General features: G+C 39.1%; 1 protein-coding gene across 2 annotated transcripts in view; it reads right to left on the bottom strand.

The window, feature by feature from the left end:
- Positions 1 to 15299, bottom strand: part of UNC79 (unc-79 homolog, NALCN channel complex subunit) — a 104745-nt gene that overhangs the window by 48488 nt on the left and 40958 nt on the right. The window contains exons 26-30 of one of the 2 annotated variants that reach the window (XM_041471967.1): positions 13544 to 13723; positions 8342 to 8628; positions 4481 to 4663; positions 3605 to 3767; positions 637 to 786 (exon numbers count right to left, since the gene is read on the bottom strand). In XM_041471967.1, the coding sequence (XP_041327901.1) occupies positions 637 to 786; positions 3605 to 3767; positions 4481 to 4663; positions 8342 to 8628; positions 13544 to 13723 (963 nt within the window). The remainder of the gene's footprint in view (positions 1 to 636; positions 787 to 3604; positions 3768 to 4480; positions 4664 to 8341; positions 8629 to 13543; positions 13724 to 15299) is intronic. The other variant, XM_041471968.1, reaches the window with a different exon arrangement.

Below are 15299 nucleotides of genomic sequence, written 5' to 3'. Positions count from 1 at the left end.
ACATACAAATCACTGCGCAGAAAAAAACAGTGACAGCAGTTTAAGAGTTCACTCTAGTCAGAATCACTTTCCCTTCCTCTGCAAACACCTAAAATGGAAAAAAAAAAAAAAACAGGCAGGTGGGTGGTAGTGGAAATCTCTTCAACTTTTTCTCAGGCTATTGATTCCAGACACCTAAATTTGAAATCAAAATTTTTGAAATTTGATTTTGAAAACCCCATTTTTGCCAATGGAAAACAATTACATTTGCAGCCGCAAAAACAGATTTGCTTACCGTAGAGTCCCAGCTTATCAACAAAATCAATTTCTGGGAAAAAAATAATTTAAGTAGAAAGTCTTCAGCCCAATGGTTGAAGAAAATTCAAAAAAAATCTCTTAATTGTTTTTTTTTAATTGAGAAGAGCTTAATGTTTCTAAAAATAACTGCTGATTTTAGGTATTTTTACTCTGGAGTGCCTACTTTGAGATTCCTGAAAGATAACTCATTCAGGGAAATAAGCATTCTTCAGAGTAAGACAGAGTAGTTATATTAAAATTAGGCAGTGCAACAAACTCTACAAAGAAAGTTGGCAGCTTGAAACTAAGAGTAGGAAATTGTATTTCTGCATGACTTTATACCAACAAAACAATTCATACTTCTCTGAGCATTCATCTCAACTGGTTGATATTTCACCATTTTGCTGCCACCAATTCTTTTCAGTCTTGCAAAGAAAGTTTGAGACTCTTTATTGCAAGGTCCAGTTGGTGTATCATGAATATCAGATTCATCAAAAACACTGTCTTCCTCTGCTGGAGAAAGAAAAAACATTATTATTCTTAAGAGGGTGCAATTTCTTGAATGAAAAGCTGTCTACGTAATAAAACCTCAGCTAGAGTCAATTAAATCTGAATTGAAAAATTAAGTTTGCTAGAAAATCCCAGGTTTAACTTTGTCATTCTTATTACATTTTGAGTTAAGGTCTGAGAGAAATGAAAAATGGGTTACAGTGCAACAAAAGCATAACAAGTTTTTACCATTCTAAGTCGATCTTCCATACTGATAATAATACAGATTCTTTAGATTGAAGAAATACACTAGACTGGGACACTGACTTGAGTAAACAACTTCTGTAGTGCTGAGTGAGAAATGGTAAATTGAAGATAATGGAAATTAATGAAAGAACCACAAGGTAAGGATAAACCAGCAAAATAAAAGTGAAAAAGGAAGAAATGGATAATCTTGGGAAGCTGATAATAGTAATAGAATAAGACCTAAGAGTATGAATTATTAAATTACTGATCTAAGTAGTAATAGTAAAACATTATGCCCTGATTTGAGACCAACCAGAAGAAAATGGTAAAGAGAAAGAAAGATCCAAATCTATTTATCCATCAAAAAAAAATGCTGTGTGATCTACATGAAACAGCAATTAAAAAAAAACAAAAAAACAGAAATTAAAAAATAAATCTATCATGTAGAATCATCTGCAATTCTACATCCAGTGATTCATCTCCAAGGAAATAAGAAACACTACTGGGACAATAAAAAAAAAAAAAAAAACAGAGCACTCAAAAGAAAAACAAAGTTGGCTTTGTTTACTGTACCAAGTAAATACGGAGAGGAAACGCATTTGGTGTCTGAGAGTGAAGGGGTAAGTAAGTCAAAGAGCTAGCATGGACAAAAACTGAAGACTTAAATTAGACATAAATATCTTCAGTTCTGAAACTTCTGGAAAGGTGCTAATACATGTGAAGCTATGAAACTGCCAACTAAAGGCATCAGGGACAAGACACCTAACTGAAATGATGAATCCAGAAAAATCAATCAAGGCTGATAGTAAGAATTTCTACAGGAGCTGGCTTTAATAAGTTAGAAGATCAAATTTAATGTCATGTCCTACGTGTAACTTCTTCTTCCCCTTACAAACAAATGTTTCTTGTCACAAGATTTAGCATCAGTTTCACAGCAGTCTGTAGACTTGATCCCCACAACAAAGTCTGGCAGAAAAATTAGGAAAAAAGGTCAATAGTGGGGAAATCCATCTTTAGCACAGGAGTTCTGCCTGACAACAAAATCCTCATCTGTTCACTACCTAAACACCACCTCTGATGATGACAGCAACACACACATACTACCTGACCAGGGATTAAACAAGTCGCTTTAGAAAAGGTGGGAAAGGCTTCAACTTTCCAAGTCCCTGGGGAATTGTATTGGCTGCTTTTTGCAGGTGAAAGAAAACTTTTCTACACCCTCCTTTTCCTGCAGCCCTTCCACAAAGGAGGAGAACAAGCCCTGTCTTTAAGTCAGTATTTACAGAGTAAAATTTGCCCATTTATGGTCCTTTACCTCTGTGCAGCCCAAAGCCCTTCACAACAGCTTTGGAAAGCAAGTAAATATTATTCTCCTTACTGTAAACATAAGGAAACAATGATGAAGTGAGACACAAGGCCACCCAGGGAAGCAGTATTGGACAAGCTGAGTACTTGGGCACCTCAATTTGTCTTTAAAATGTCTTAGAATCAATCCAGAAAGTTAATGCACTTTATAAGTGCATTAGTAAGTCATTATGAATTAAGTCATTAACTTGTCTCAAAACACAGACAAATTCATCGTAAGGCCACAGTTGTCTCTTAGCCTCCACTAGCAATACAAAATGCCCAACTGAGTGAGGTTATGCAATATGTAGTTTAAATCCACATTAAGACTGCTTTAATTTGCTAGAGCAGAGTAATAGGGTGTTCAGGTAAACAAAACGTTGTGCTCCTGTTTTGCTGTACATCTTTTCACAAGCAACAAGCATCAAAATAGGAAAAGGTACTGAAATGAAAACAAGAGAGTTTCTTGGATTTTTCTTCAGAAGAGTTTTCTGCATACTATGAAGACTATTTGAGAAGGAAGATGTAAACAGCAAATAAGCAGATAAAAGGCAAAATAGCTGAAAGAAGACTACAGAATGTCAAAAGGACATGTTAATCATTAACACCTATTATGTAACTAACTTCACAAACCTAAGGAATTACACTCAGTGACACCACAGCATTTGAAGCCCCAAGCTTACACCAGTTCACATCATCACAGTACCTCTGCTACACCTAGGAAGCACACAGAGCTCACTGTCAGACACAAAGTATAGAACCGTTCTTTTGCCTTTAGACATCCGCCTACACGTTTGCATTAACCTTGTCAATTTCAGCTCCTTTAAGGACAAAAGCAAACTACAGACTGAATTCATAGTCTTTTTAGTATCAATATTTGCTACTATTTCATCCTATTACAAAGTTAAATCAGGATGAGGTGTCATGCTGGTTGCACACCTGGTGTGATGTAGGATCAGCTAGCACTGCCATAAGAAAGGCCAAGCACTATCCAGGCATGGTAAATGAACCATTATGTGTAAGATACAGTCCCCTGGGAGATGTGAGACCACTGTGCTATGCTCAGCCCACAGAGCAGCTGAGAACCTCTTTTTCTATACATGGCTATCCTGGTCAGGTAAGCCCCACTTCAGACTCAATTACAAGTATTATGTTCTAAAGTTCACACCATATTCACCATTCTACAACATCTGCAAGACTTAGTGAATTAAATCAATGACTCTCATACAAACCAGAGTGTTAAAAGTACCTTTCTCTTTTTCACTGTATCGGCTTATGTTACTGTTGTCACTATACAAAGGACCAGCAGTTGCATGGGGCTTGCAGCTGTGATACTGAGCGTTCAGGGTATTGACTGTGATGTGGATTAGGTGCAGTACAATCTTGCTGATTTCACAGTCTCTGTAGGGGTACTGTTCAGCAAAAGAGAAAAACTTCAGCTTAAAAACTAACTTTTCTCCTTGAATAAACATTCAGGCAGTAAAACAGAAAAATTACAATAATATTGTCAGCTGGATGCCCTTTGCCTCCCCTTGGCTATACATTTCCAAAAACATCACGAGAAGCAGGACTCTTGTCATTTTTGTACACAGAATTATTTTAATAAAATATTAAAAGTCCCTATTAGTAACATTTCGTGTCTGCACTTCCTTGTACACCCTATAGACCTGCTAGAAATTTGTTAAGCATACCAAAAGTATTTGCAGCTCTATTTCAGTGCATAAACACATTACATTTTAACAGCATTTCCTAAAAAGCATCACTCAACTGAAGAATAAAAACTCCTAAACTGACACACTCCTCCATTTAAAGTCACTACTTAGTTTTCTTTTAAACTAATTCAAAGTTACTCAAAATACTCCTCACTGGAATTTCATACATCATTTTCCTATTTTAATATCCATATTTTCCTTTCTCAGATAAACACTTGAAAGACAATAAAGACTGAAGAAGCACAGACTAAATCCTAACTATTTCAGACACTGAAATTAAATGCAGTAGTATATCAAAGAAAATTGTCCTTTACAGTTCTATTCGCTTGCCATACATTTAGGTGTTCCCTGTAACACATTTCAAATTGAAGTGTAAATTTCTTTGTGGACGGTGTTTTGTTAGGACCACTCACCTTGTACAGAATAACAAGCAAAGCCTTTAACCACATCTGCCGAATGTGAGGCTTGAGGGACCAGAGGGAGCAGCGAGGAGGCTGCTGAAAGTAATGCCTTAGCTGAGGACAAGTGCAATATTTCAACACTTGCACCACCAAGGGAAGAAGGTGTTTTCCCAGGTTGATGTTATAGTCCATCACCTGAAAAGAACACAGGAGTTACCTCACCAAAATCAAATCCACTGTTGTTAAAAAACAAAATAATGAATACAGTTGAGGTATTAGGTAAGTGAAAGGAAATCAATGGTTTTAAGGAAATCTCACTACCATTTACAAGCTTTCTGCCATCTTGCCACCTTCCAATTTTAGCCAGATAGGCAAAATGAAACAATGAAAATGTGTTCTGAAAGCCTTTCATTCAGCACAGTTTAAATTTTAAGATACACTGGCAAGTTCATAAAATATGCTGAAATAGCCTTGTATTGTGGCACAAATTGATCATACATCAATACACAAAACCATATTATGTATACCAAATGTTTAACAGGATGCACCTGTGAGTTTTGGGGGTTGAGTAGTTTGGTTATTTGGGGTCTTTGTATTAACATTTTAACACTGTACTGGCAGTTTTGATTTTTTTTTCCTCAATCGGCTTGCAGCATTAGGCATTAGGGTTTTTTAAGCCCTGGGCTCTGGAATCAGGTAACAACATTAGTGTCCCACCCTCCACCGAAGGTAAAAGTGCCTACTATGTTATGCAGGAAGTTTATGCACACAAATCCTAAAGGATCCAAGAATAAAGCAAATAAAAATTATCTCGCTCTAAATAAAATGCTTATCAATCTTAAGCAGTGGTGTTGCTGCAGACAGGCTGCTGTGATCACTGTTAGTCACATGCCTTGCCTCCATCATGACCTTTGAAGAGCATCATGCTTTTGGGGCCAGTGGCTGGAATCCTAGAAGTGACTCAGAAGTGAAGCCATATATTCCCACTACCCTGGCACAACAGTGTTTCACTTGAAACTGCAATGCCATTTTTCATCATCTTCCTATCAGTCTTCCAACGTGAGCTATTTTTACAATCACACAGCTGAAACCAGCAGTTGAAGCAGGTCACAACAAGGCTCCACAAAGCCCCTGTGTCTGATGCTGCCCCACGCTGGCTGACACCTGGGAAGGTGCAGCAACGGGACAAGGCAGCTCCAGCACAACTCCCAGGATCTGGCTGCAGGGGCGTGTTACAGTGGGCTTACTCAATTTTATCAGCAGCTCTCTGCATCTAAACAGACTACCTATACACTTCTTTTGTTTTGTTTTTATTAGAACAAGCAGAAGAGACTAATTTACAAACACTAAACTCGTGCTCTCAAGTTCTCTCCTGAGCAAGCCAACTAGAATTTTTTCCCTGTAAAACTCTCCAGTTTGATGTGCAGCTGCCTCAAATACTTGTGTAGAGCTAAACAGACGAATCCCGTGTCTATCCACGTAGGGTGAGCCAGTCGAATATATGATTTATAATCACCAGATTCGGTCCTACCCCGTAATGCCGCGTTCCCTCACAGCACGGGGAGGAGAAGCTCATCCGTTCAAAGCAGCCAGAGCGCTGCCTAACGGAGCGCATCCCGCAAGGCAAACATGCCTGCCGCTGAGCAGAGCCGTTTTGCAAGCTGCCGCAGGAAAATAAGGAATGAAGGAATAAAGGAATAAAAAAAGGAATAAATGAATAAAAAGGAAAAAAGGCCGCGGGGGAGGCGGAGCGGAGGCCGCGCCGGGAGAACGCGCTGCGCAACAGCGCCACCGCGCGGGCGAACACCGCCACTGCACGGAACGCCGGGCGCTCGGAGCCCGGAACACTCGGAGCTTACGGTGAAAAATAAAAATACCGAGACATTTGGTTTTGGTTTTTTAATTGAACTGTCCACTCGAACCAAGCTCGGAATCAAAACCAGCAAGCCAACCTAATCCCAACCTTTGTGGAGCTGACGGAGTAAAGCAAGTATTTACGGCTTGGGAAAGAAGAGCGACTGAAAGAGATCTCTTAAGAGCTCAGTACTAAGTTTTCATTCTGTAAAAACACCTTCGGAGTGCAAACGGCATTTCTCTTGCAGAAAAGGTTATTCCAAAGACAAAGCAGCCCTACAGTTTAAGTAAAGAATTCTCCCAAAATACAAATTAAAGTTAATGTCTGCTGCACAGAGAAAAACCCTGAACTACTGAAGCTCTCAAACTCCTTTTGACATCAGAGGAACCAGGATTCAGTTACAAAGCTTTAAACACAAATGGTGGATTTGGCTCGCACAAGACATTTTAAAGGTGGAAGAGAAAGGCAGAGGCTGATATTTACAGCTGCAGTAAGGAAAACTTCTGAAAATCAGGCCAATTACAATCACTGAAATTTGGGCTTCCAAATTTGGAAAACACTTGGAAAACAAATGTGGAAGATGCTGCCCTGATCTGAACTGCCGCTTCCAGACTCTCAATACAAGAGCAACAGGTCTGAATCTACTTTTACACTCTTTAATTTAAAACTGCACAAACGAAAGATGATTAACACAGAGCCATAGTGCTCTGGGACAATGGAACTTAATGCATTTGCAGCTTCCCAGTTTGTATTAACACCATTCATTTTGCTTCCTGAAATATGAATACCTGACATCTCCCCAGCTGTGAAAGTTTATCCAACTATCAACATCACACTTAACTTTGAAAAATCACTGGTTCCAATGCATGAACCAGAAAATTTCGGTAAGAACTGCAGATCCAGAAGAGACAAGGATAGCTTTGAGCAATGTTTGAAAGTTACAGAGGACATCTGAAAACACAACCCTCTTTGTTCCCTAAGGTAATCCTTTATGATCTGTGTGATAAGGAGAAAGCACTGAAGTGGTGATGATGCTCCACTGCAAAAAGGAAAACTCTGCAAGTGCAAAATATTTTTCAGCCCAGTATTACCCACTACTCTATCAGTGGGAATTAACTGAGCCTTAGAAAAGCCTTGTGGGATAGAAAATTATGGTCCTCTTTACAAGATGGAGAAAGAAGGCACAAAGCAAGGATATGCTTGGTCATGTATCACATAAATATAGGCAAAAGTTCATCATGGCAATAGCACTCCCTAGGAAAGGGAGAACAGAAAGTCCTGGTGCACTGTAAGGAAGAAAACCGAGCCTCCTGCAAAGTGAAGAATGTTGAAGAGTTCACAGACCATTCACATAGGGAAACAAAACAACCCAGGTCTTCCTTAAGAAGAAAGGAGGATATATTCATGAGGTAAGTAAGGCATTCAAAAGCTAGTGAAAAAAGGTAGAGGATAGAAGCAATCTCCTCTTTTTCATACAGTGGTAGTATTTGCATGTCTCCCTGCACACAAAACTATAATCTCTTTGCCAGTGATGTAGAAACTTTAGACTACCAGTGGAAAGAAATTCTTTCACAAGCAGAAAATGTGTTGAAGTTTTAAGTAGGATTGTTGAGATATTGGGACACAAGACAGATGATGGACTTTGGACCTGGTTAGTGTAAGAGAGTTAATAACAGGATGCCTTGGCAAGAGCAAACAAGAACTTTGAGGATTAAAAGAAGATTCAATCAGACTGGTTTACCGGAAAAAGAAAATTTCATTAAACTCTGCAAGCAAGAGATGTTGTAATATGCGTAAGTTTGTGATTTTAACCTAATCATTGTAATAAATGCTCCTAGTCTGCCTAAAACAGTATATAAGCATTGGTAGTGCACAATAAATTTAGATTCTGATCACCTATCAGTCTTCCCTGTCTCTCTTAATTCAGCCATTATTTTGCTACAAAGACTGTGCTACCATTATTTCAACAACAGGCAATAAATCAATAGCAGTAAAAGCTCCTAAGTGCCTTCACCTACTTGTGCTATTCCAGCAATAAAGGCGTTAAAGCAGGTTGAAACACGCATTTTTTGGGGTGCAATCATGAAGCATCCTTCCTGCTGATCGTAGCCGAGCAGGACGTAGAGATGGCGCTTGACCGTGTTGAAAGCTTTAGCGCTGCTGATGTCCGACTCCGCGCTGCTCTCATCCTTTGCCATGAACTTCATCAGCACTGTGATGAGCTGGTGCACAGTCTGGTGGTCAATCCCAGCATCCTCTGGCAGCAGGTCTTTTATTGTATTATCGTTCTCTGGGGAAGGTTGTCCTATGGGCACAAGAGACATTGGTATCAGACGCTGGAGAACACTGAGTAAACTCTGTAAATCCAAAAAACAGACTACAGAACACACCAGATTTTTTTTCAAGAGTTCACTGCTCCATTTCTGCCCAAATACACCCAGTGAAATTGCAGGAGACAGGTATGTACTTCTGAGGATGTTGCTCCTCTGTTGCCTTGGGTCCAACAGCACAGAAACACCTACTCACTCAACTTCATTTCTCAGCTTTCCCATACTTAGTGCAGCGCCTTATTTCCCATCCCAGTGCATTTCTGCCAAACTGAACATTATTATTCTTCCATATCCATCAAATCCCACTGTCACCAAATTCTCATCTGGTATGGTTATTGGTCTTTCCTCAGTAATCATGAACATCCATCTCTGCCAGTGGAAAATGTACAAAATGCCAAGGGTAAGAAATATGAAAAGTTGTACCAAATAATGATTACACAAAGAATGTTGACTTCCCCTATTAGCACAGACCTTTATTTCTCTTAAATAACCTGTAGTACTACAAATAACTTCTAAATAAATAGTGTTATTTTAATATTCTAATTTGCCCATATTCTCAATGTGCTATGCTATTCTGACAAAGGATTCCTTTGCTGGTATAACTGGATCTGTCCTAGGTTCTTCACAAGAAAAACTGCCATGTCTGTAATTTTTAAAAATAATTTTAAAGTATGTTGCTTTTTTAATTCATGAGTGAACAGAGGTTTGTTTGGCTGCTTTGCAAAGCATGGGAGATGGTTGTCATTTCTATGACAGGTGAAAATTAAAACTATGCAGGGGGCAGGAATTTTCAGATCCACTTCTGTTAAGAATAACTTTCCTTTATTGGTCTTATTTGGATTAGAAGAAATAATGAGCTTTATGTTATACAGTATTTTTTATTCCAGACAGTTTTCGCTGGGATTTTTTACTTAAAAACCCTCCTTCAAAACGGAAATTCTCTACTCAAACTTTTGCTGGACCAAGATTTGCAGATACAAAAAGAAAACAATGAATTCTGAAATAATTAGAATCAGAAATAAAACAAAACCATTTTCAGAAGTACTTCAAAAATGTTCAAAAAAGTAATCTTAGCTTCATGGACATAAACTGAGAAATAATCTTGTATTCTTACATAATATTACACCCAGGCTAAAATTTTCCATGGAATTACATCATAAAGACACAATTTTCATAAGGATGATATCTGACTATTATTCAGCCCTATATATTTTCATCTCTATAACATGTTGTGAGATTTTCAATAAAATAAAGAAGGAGATAAGATGAAATGAATGAAAAGATCATTAGGTTCTAAATAAATACTGGTTCTCCAAATAGAATTCAAAGAGTAATTAATCTGAAAAGATTAAACCATTTTATTTTCACTTGCTGAACAATATAATTTAGAAGCTCAGTGATAAAATGTTCAATTTCAAAAGTGTTTTATAACTCTAACACAACCTGACACTTCCCAGGACTTTTCCCAACATTTTGCTTTTCCAGAAATATTACTGCACTTTCTTATGCATTGAAGATCTCATTTCTCATACTGTACCCTCAGGGAAAACTATACAACAGGATAGAGGGAACAGAGCTTCACCCTGATTTGTTTGTCACAGTCTTACTAAGGATCAAGTCTATGGAATGTCGTTCACCCCATTTTTATTTCTATTGTAGTAACCTGCAATAAAACAGCAATGGAGAAGTACTTGTTTAAAACTACAAAAACTGTACAATCCAGTTTAATCAATAGATCTTCAGAGTCTGGGTAACTTCTTCTGCTGTCTGGAATGAGTCTTAGGTTATATCAGGCCTGAACTAAACATTCCTTTCATCAACACAAGATACAGGGTATCCTGTTATCACATGAGGCTGTTTACATCCAAGCTAGGAATGCAAAACCAAGCCAGCTCTGTCTTTACAGTGCCTAGGGTAACTTTCATCCCTTAAAATTCACGTCCATTTGTATGTGCCTATACAAGGTGTGTAGATACACACACCTATCCTCCCCAGCCCTCATCAAAACCTTCTCACACCACCAAACACGGCCAGGTAATATACAGCCTCCACACCTGAATTCAATCTAGCCTTACCTCCAAAGATTCATCTCTTTATTCATGTGCGCCCTACATCAGACCACTTGGCCTACAAATTACTTTAAGGTACATCACAATGTAAATAAAGCAGCAGATGAGAATTAGAGCACACTTCATCATCCCAGCTGTGATCCCTATGACTGAAACCCTCTCACTGTGCAGGATACTGCAGAGGACATAGGAACAAGCACATGATCCTGGTGTTTAATCCATACAGAATGCACAGTGAATTCAGCTTGCATTTGGACTGTGCAAGGATGCCTCTTTTAGATCTAGAAAGAACAGATGAGCATGAAAACTGGTTCATTCAAGGGCTATGTATAAAATACATGTTTTTCCACAACAGATGTACATCCTCCATTTAGGAGTCAGTCAGTTCCTTAGCTGAAACACATATGCTCAGTACTGCCAATGCAGCATTAAAAACTGAAACAAACCTCAAAAAAATTTTTTTACAAACATACAAGCTTTTAGGAAGAAATAATAAATATTGAGCAGGAGAAAAGGGACAGTAATTAGTCTTCTAGTTTCCAAATCACCTGTCATATTCTGAATCACATTATCAGAATTTTCTTGAGATCAGTAGTTACTAGATACATGAAACATTTTAGATACATATTTTTAGTGGAAACTTTGTTTTAACCTTAAGCAATCAACTACCTAAGCCTGGAAAGTAAAGTGTAGCAATACCAAAACACATCTAATAAAACCACAATGGGTAACAACGCCTACTGTGACACTGACAGTTCTTATGCAACACTTTCCTTTAAGCCCAGTATTTAGCAGGTGGTTGGTGCCATTAAATGAAGAACAATCATCCACTGATATACCTGTCTATTGCATCATGATGTCACTTGTTCCCTCTGTGAGCCTGTGACAACCCACACATATGTTCTGTAAGGAACTAGTTTATTTCCAGCTCTCCCTGGGCTAGCACAGCAGGACTATATCCTGATAATTCAGAAGCTCCCCTATTTCATTTCACAGCTTAGTCAGCTCCCACAGTGACAAGGTATCTTCTTTTCAGCTGATCATCAAATAAGTTGATATATTTTGATTAGGAATTTGCATCTGCTTGGAAGTATTCCAAGTCTTGAAGACAGAACATGAAAAGATTTGAATCTAACATCTTTTCACTTCCAAATCATCAGTCTACACAGCACTCAGAGCAATAACTGGCAGTAGCCACAATTATGAAGAGATTCCTTGGATCTTGCTGTGCTACCTGTTCTACAGAAGCCTGACAGAAGGGTGACACCTTCAGAAAATGTCAGTAAATACAAAATAAGGGACTTGAGATATCTATAAGCATGCAGAGGAGACAAGTGTAATATACAATACTGACAGGCAAAAGCATTCTGTCTGCTGTCTTTAAAACCTGAAGGACTCAAAGATCTGACTCAAAACAGGTGACCCATGGGGCCAGTCTAGCAAATATTTACCTGTGGGCAATCTAACACAGGAGGGTGAGGCACTGCTGGCATGGCTGACTGACTCCAAAGTCTTACTTACAACTGGAGGCAGCTTTCAGTACAGATTGAGAGCAAAGCTTCAATTTACACTTTTTGGAACCATGCAGAGATGTGATTCAGTCTGCCATTTAGACAACTTCCATCTTGTGTAAGTTTATCTCATGATTCAGCAAGTAAGAGAGAGTTAGAGCCTTCCTTTTCCTGTTCCATCAAAACACACCTCCTTTGTCACACCCACCTGGTGTTTGCTCTGGTGTTCCTCCAAGTGCTGGTGCAGACTGCTCATGTCTGGTCAAGCTCACAGCTTTGGAAAAAAAACAAGAGCAACTCTGTTTAATAAGGCAGCACTGGCACCTTACACTTAGCATATATTCAGTGCCAGCACATTTATGTTCATTTACTCATGCACTGTTGTTAGGCAGTGAGTGTAACTGCTTGGAACATGTCACTTGAGCACCCTACAGATTTTGTGCACTATGTTCTATAACTCTAATTTTCTCCATCACTTAATTTTGCAGGTACAAGAGTCAGCACACAGGAGACCCTGTCCAGCATCAGTAATTGGTCATGAAGGATTACCTAAGAATCCCAAAATATTCAGGGGGACTGTGTTGGAAGGAATATATATTGCAGTGTTGGAAAGAAAATTACCTTTTACTAGCACCCAGGTTCAAAAGTTTTATTAGTTCCTATTATATGGGTAAGAGCAATGTGAGAGGTCCAACTTGAATATAAAGACTAATCTGGGTTTGCAAAATTCTCTAAATGAGAATGGCCAAGCTTCATCTCTGCTTGGAAAGATATCTGCATGGAACTCCACACAATCCCATGGTTTTCCAGCACTAGGTCCTCCTGCAGAAGCCCGCAGGAAGGATGTGTTACATGGACATTGTTTCCTTAACAAGAGAATGCTGAATATATTCAAAAACTCATTTGAGACATTAACAGCTCTTTTAAAGACATCTAGGATATACTGCATGCACTGATTAATAATTATAATTAATAAATATATTAGTAATAGAGGATTTTTTCTCTAAAATCTGTATCTATTTAAGAAAAAACAACTGCATATTAGCTGCAAATAAAAATTAAGATCTAGAAAAGACAAACTAGTCTTGGAGCATTTTATTCTGGCATTTTAAACAGACACATCCAGACACAATTTGTCTGTGTCTACGTTCTTTGTCAAACTCACTGACTTATCATTATCTGAGTAATGCCCAACGCAGCCAGAAGCCAATTGGATAAATATTGACAACTCCAATGTGTACCCATCGACGGGATACGATCCATGGGGAGAAGACAGAGGCGTGTCACAAAAACATAAACAGGTACTCAACGAATTTTGGTGGTTAAGGTTTCTGGAAGGGAGAGCGCTCTCTTGGACTCGGCGGGTCCCTTGACGCTGTCCCGCAGGGAGCGCACGCTCTTCTGGCGGTTACGCGCGAAACGAGCCCTCTTGATCTTCCACATTGCCGCATCACTGAGGTTGGCCACGTTTGTCCGGACAGCAGTGATAGCTTTGCAAATGCAACGGATCAAGTTAGGATTCATTCCACAGCATGGGGAGGTCCTATTGCTGCCAAGTGCCAAATGCAACTGGGCCCCGGGTCCCACTCGAGCCAAGAAAGTTTCAAATGGCCCACGGGGTCCATCTGCAAGGTACTCATTTGCATGCTCTCATTCTAAAAACCATAAAACACCAAGAGGCATAACTGTGTTAAAAAATTATGCTGTTACTTGGTCAAAAACAGATTCTTGAAGCCAAAAGCTGAATTTCAGGCTAAGAGAGTATGAGGGGCCCCCTATTTAAAAGGGCAGAAATCTCACAAGTATGCATCACATTTAGTGTACTCATACCTAACCATGGCCTCTAGGTCTGCCTTACTAACCTCCTGTTCTGCCTGCACCTACCATCCTGATTTTGAACTCAAAAAACCTGTGAGTGTTGATTATGCAGTTACTACAGTGGTGTTATCAGCAGTATCACTCCATGTCTTAATGGGATCACCAATACTTTTCCACACTCGTATCTATAGTGCACTGGAACTCTTTAAGTTTAATCATCTGAGTGACTGAAGTCAGTGAGCCCATCCTTTGCACCAAAAAATATTTGAAATGGCAAAGAGAAAAGTTAAAAAAAAATCTGAAAATTTTCTTCAGCTTATTTTAAATCATGCAAAAATATTCCTATTTAAAGATATTGCCCCTGTTTGCAGCCAGAGGTGTTAGAAACTAGTGCCAAGACTCCCTCCAGGCCACAGCAGCAGTTCCCAGCATTGGGTCAAGCTACTCACATATGGAAAAGAAAACACCTTTGCAGTTCCACCTCTCTCCTGTGGAGCAGTCACAGTACCTAGACTTTTTTAGGCACTGAGCTCCATGCAAATGTAGAAGGAAGCACTAGGCTGATGAGAGAACATGCACTGTTCAAACAGCTGTTCCCATCTCCTCCAGGAAAATCAGAAGGAAATAGATCTGACTCATAGGCCACCACTTGGGTTAGGAAGTGTTCAATTATTCAGCATCCTAAAAAATTATGCATGAATTAATTTTTAGTGCCTGTCTAGTGAAAGGAAGATTTGGTTTCTCATTTAGAAACCACGTATGAACAGGACAGACATTTAAAAACATTTGTCACTGCAAAAATAGTTAACTGAGCACTGGCTCTAGGAGTCCATGTATCTCTTATGCTGTGTCCCACACACTGGGGCTTTTCAGAGGGTCAAACAGCTCCTAGGGCTGACTTTGTACAGACCACCACAGGACAGGGTTGGGCATGATCTGAGACTTGAAGAATAGCAAATGTGACAGCATCAGGACTTGTACAGTAGAACAAGTGGGTAATGTGTGTTGCAGGTGATCACAGAACCAGGCCACAGTTCAACCAAGGCTGGCAATCACATCCTAGTGAGAGCAAAACACAACACCCAAAGGTGCAGCAGAATACAGCCTAATCTGTATTCAGGAAGTAAAAAATGCTTAATTTCTTTTATTTTGGCCTGAAAGACTACTTAATTTCAGAGAATTTATACACATGAGAGCTGCAACTCTCTCAGACTTTTGCAAGCAGCTAAAATTCCAGAAGCTGTTAAA

Source organism: Pyrgilauda ruficollis, unplaced genomic scaffold, assembly GCF_017590135.1.
Source record: "Pyrgilauda ruficollis isolate IOZ18807 unplaced genomic scaffold, ASM1759013v1 scaffold28, whole genome shotgun sequence".
NCBI classification, from domain to species: Eukaryota; Metazoa; Chordata; class Aves; order Passeriformes; family Passeridae; genus Pyrgilauda; species Pyrgilauda ruficollis.
The sequence above is the reverse complement of the archived record's forward strand: the minus strand, read 5'-3'. Positions and strand labels throughout refer to the sequence as shown.